Source organism: Gavialis gangeticus, unplaced genomic scaffold, assembly GCF_001723915.1.
Source record: "Gavialis gangeticus isolate Ggan-Ray unplaced genomic scaffold, GavGan_comp1, whole genome shotgun sequence".
In the NCBI taxonomy this organism is placed as follows: domain Eukaryota; kingdom Metazoa; phylum Chordata; order Crocodylia; family Gavialidae; genus Gavialis; species Gavialis gangeticus.
In genome coordinates, this window is record NW_017729028.1 from 28,349,325 (window position 1) to 28,352,354 (window position 3,030).

General features: G+C 65.4%; 1 protein-coding gene across 1 annotated transcript in view; it reads left to right on the forward strand.

Annotated features, from left to right (window-relative positions):
* Positions 1–3,030, forward strand: part of CAD (carbamoyl-phosphate synthetase 2, aspartate transcarbamylase, and dihydroorotase) — a 30,244-nt gene that overhangs the window by 13,923 nt on the left and 13,291 nt on the right. The window contains exons 27-33 of the mRNA XM_019520862.1: positions 240–371; positions 638–839; positions 1,142–1,332; positions 1,524–1,664; positions 1,779–1,862; positions 2,020–2,161; positions 2,373–2,414. Coding sequence (XP_019376407.1) covers positions 240–371; positions 638–839; positions 1,142–1,332; positions 1,524–1,664; positions 1,779–1,862; positions 2,020–2,161; positions 2,373–2,414 — 934 coding nt within the window. The remainder of the gene's footprint in view (positions 1–239; positions 372–637; positions 840–1,141; positions 1,333–1,523; positions 1,665–1,778; positions 1,863–2,019; positions 2,162–2,372; positions 2,415–3,030) is intronic.

The following is a 3,030-nucleotide window of genomic DNA, read 5'->3' on the forward strand; positions in this document are numbered from 1 at the left end:
GGAGGTGGGGGCAGGGGCAGGGGCTGGGCCTGGGGCCAGGATGTCCTCAGTGTGCCACAGTGTGGCTGAGCTTGGGCACTGCTTTCTGCTCGTGCTGGATGCGGGTGGAGGATCTCCACCCCCGTTTCAGCCCCTGATGTGGAACCCAAGGACCTTAGCGCACAACACGTGCGCTGCCCCCAGTGGCCTCCCTTCCCCCAGCACAGCACGGTTTTCACCCCTGCCCCATTCCCTCCCAGCACTTTGAGCAGTGGCCGCGGCACCTGCCCATCGTGGCACATGCAGAGAAGCAGACAGTGGCCGCAATCCTCATGGTGGCCCAGCTGTACCAGCGCCCTGTGCACATCTGCCACGTGGCCCGCAAGGAGGAGGTGAGGGGGCTGAGAGGGGCCGCAGCTGGGACAGCAGCAGCGGCATCTGTCCCCTGGTGCTGGGGTGTCTCTGTGGCCTGTGGTAACCATGTCCCTTGCCCTTGCTGCCGGCATCAGGGGTGTCTTTTGGTGACCTTGGCTGAGAGTGTCTGTGGGGGGCCTAGGGGGTGACTGCCCAGGGGTGGGTGTAAGCCTGGGAGGTGGGATGGGGGCATTTCCCAGGGCAGGATGTGGGGTAATGCTCTTGCTGGCTCTGGGGCCTGCAGATCCTGATCATCAAGGCGGCCAAGCAGAAGGGCATCCAGGTGACATGCGAGGTGGCACCGCACCACCTCTTCCTGTGCCAGGACGACCTGGGGCGCCTCGGGGAGGGGCGTGGGCAGGTGCGGCCCATGCTGGGCACGCGCGAGGATTTGGAGGCCCTGTGGGAGAACATGGACGTCATCGACTGCTTCGCCACTGACCACGGTGCAGAACCGGGCGGGTGACTTTGGGGAGTCAGCACCAGATGTGGCCTTGGGGCAGGCAGGGATGGGGCATGGGCCATACCCCTCAATAGAGCATTAGGGGACTGTGTCCTCCGGCCCTGGGCTGGTCCAAGCTGGGTGCGGAGGGGGCCTTGTCCTGAGATAGGGCAGGGGCATGGGCAGGCGCCCGTCTTGGGGCTGTGACTCAGGGCTGGGCGCTGCAGGCTGAGGGGGCCACAGGGCCCTAGTGGGGAGCACGAGTTGGAGTAGGGCCTGGCGTGAGCGCCATGCTGGTGTCCGCAGCCCCGCACACGGTGGAGGAGAAGCTGGGGAAGCAGCCGCCACCAGGTTACCCCGGGCTGGAGACGATGCTGCCGCTGCTGCTGACAGCAGTGTCTGAGGGGCGCCTCACCATCGAGGACATCGTCAAGCGCCTGTATGAGAACCCCCGCAAGATCTTCACCCTGCCTGCCCAGGATGACACCTATGTTGAGGTGAGGGTGGCTGGGGCCAGGCGAGTCCCTCCATGCTGGGGTCTGCCCTGGGGGTGACTGGGTCCTGTCTGGACCCACAAGCCCCCTGTGGTTGGGGCTGTGGCTCTGGGCTGGGGCTGTCAAAGGAGCGGGCGCCATGGAGCCTCCCTCCGTGCTCGGCGTGTGCTGACCCAGTGCCACTGTCCCGGCAGGTGGACCTAGAGCACGAGTGGGTCGTCCCCAGCTGCATGGCCTTCACCAAGGCCAAGTGGACACCATTTGAGGGCATGAAGGTGAAGGGGACAGTGCGCAGGGTGGTGCTGCGTGGAGAGGTTGCCTACATTGATGGGCAGGTAAGGTCCTGTCCTCCCCCCCACCTGCTGGAGCCACCCGACTGGGGTAACCAGAGCAGCAAGGGCTGCACAGATGCAACATGAAGCCCCCAGCTCTCCACTCCTTGCCTGCAGGTGCTGGTGCCCCCGGGCTATGGCCAGGATGTGAGGAAATGGCCCGCGGGAGCCGTGCCTGCCCCTGCTAAGGAGATCCTGAAGGTGTGTGAGGGCAAGGGAGTTTGGGCCTGGGGAGGGGCTGGGCTTGGGCCAGGAGAGGGCTGTTCATGGTGGGGAGGGGCAGGCACGCTGCTCTGCTCAGGCTTGGGGGGCATCGGCGGGTGTGCTTCTGCTCACCTGTGACCCTCTGTCCCCACAGACACCAGAGCGGCCCCGGCACACGGTGCAGAGCGAGGCCCTGCGCAGCCGCGCTTCCAGCCCCCGCCGTGCGGGGCCCATGGGTGATGGGCGCTTCCACCTGCCGCCCCGCATCCACCATGCCTCAGACCCTGGCCTGCCAGGTGGGGTACCAGGGGGTCCCAGTGTCCTGCTGAGGGAGTGTCCAGCTTGGTGGCAACACATTGAGCAGCCTGGGAGCCAAGGCTGAGGGGTCTCCCTGGCTCTGAGGCGGAGGGGCTGGGAGTGCCTGCCCTGCGTCCTGCCATGGGGTGTCCCCATGCACAGGGGGCCAGGGCAGCGTGAAGCTGACCCCCGCCCTCTGTGTCCCGCCAGCGTTATGGAGGCCAGGAGCCCTGTGCCACACAGCCACCCCAGGTAGCGGTAACAGCTGAGGCGGGGACTAACTCACTCATTGCTAATGATACAGTGTGATTTGTACTAATGAGACACTAATCAGCAGCTAATGAGTCCTCTCCCCTTCCTCAAGTGCAGCAGCCCAAGCAGAGGCTTACAGTCAGAGGGGCAAGGGGGCCTGGCAGGCCACAGCACCCTGTCACTGGAGGCTGCCCCGTGGCTGCTGCATGCTGCACCTGAGTCATCTCCATGTGGCACATCTCCCTCCCCAGTGCCCTCACGTGCAGTTCACCTGTGGCACTGGGTCCCAGCAGTGTCACTGCCAAACTCTTCCCCCAGGCCCCAGCTGTCACGGCACCGTGGGGCAACCTCGCCAGCTGGTTTGATTTGACACGAGGTGGGATGTGCAGCAGCCCCAGCCCTCTGCGGGGCTCTGCTGCTGGCTAGGGTTGGAGTTCAGGCTGCTGGGTGGACTCTGAGGGGGACCATGGCAGGGTTTGGCATGGGAGGGTGTTGGGAGCCAGGCGAGGACTCACGAGCACCTGTGTTGTCTGGAGCTCCCTGCCAACTGCACAGCACCAGGGCCTCCTTGGGTGCAGAGTCCTCACACCTGAAGCCAGGCTGGGAGCCCCACTGC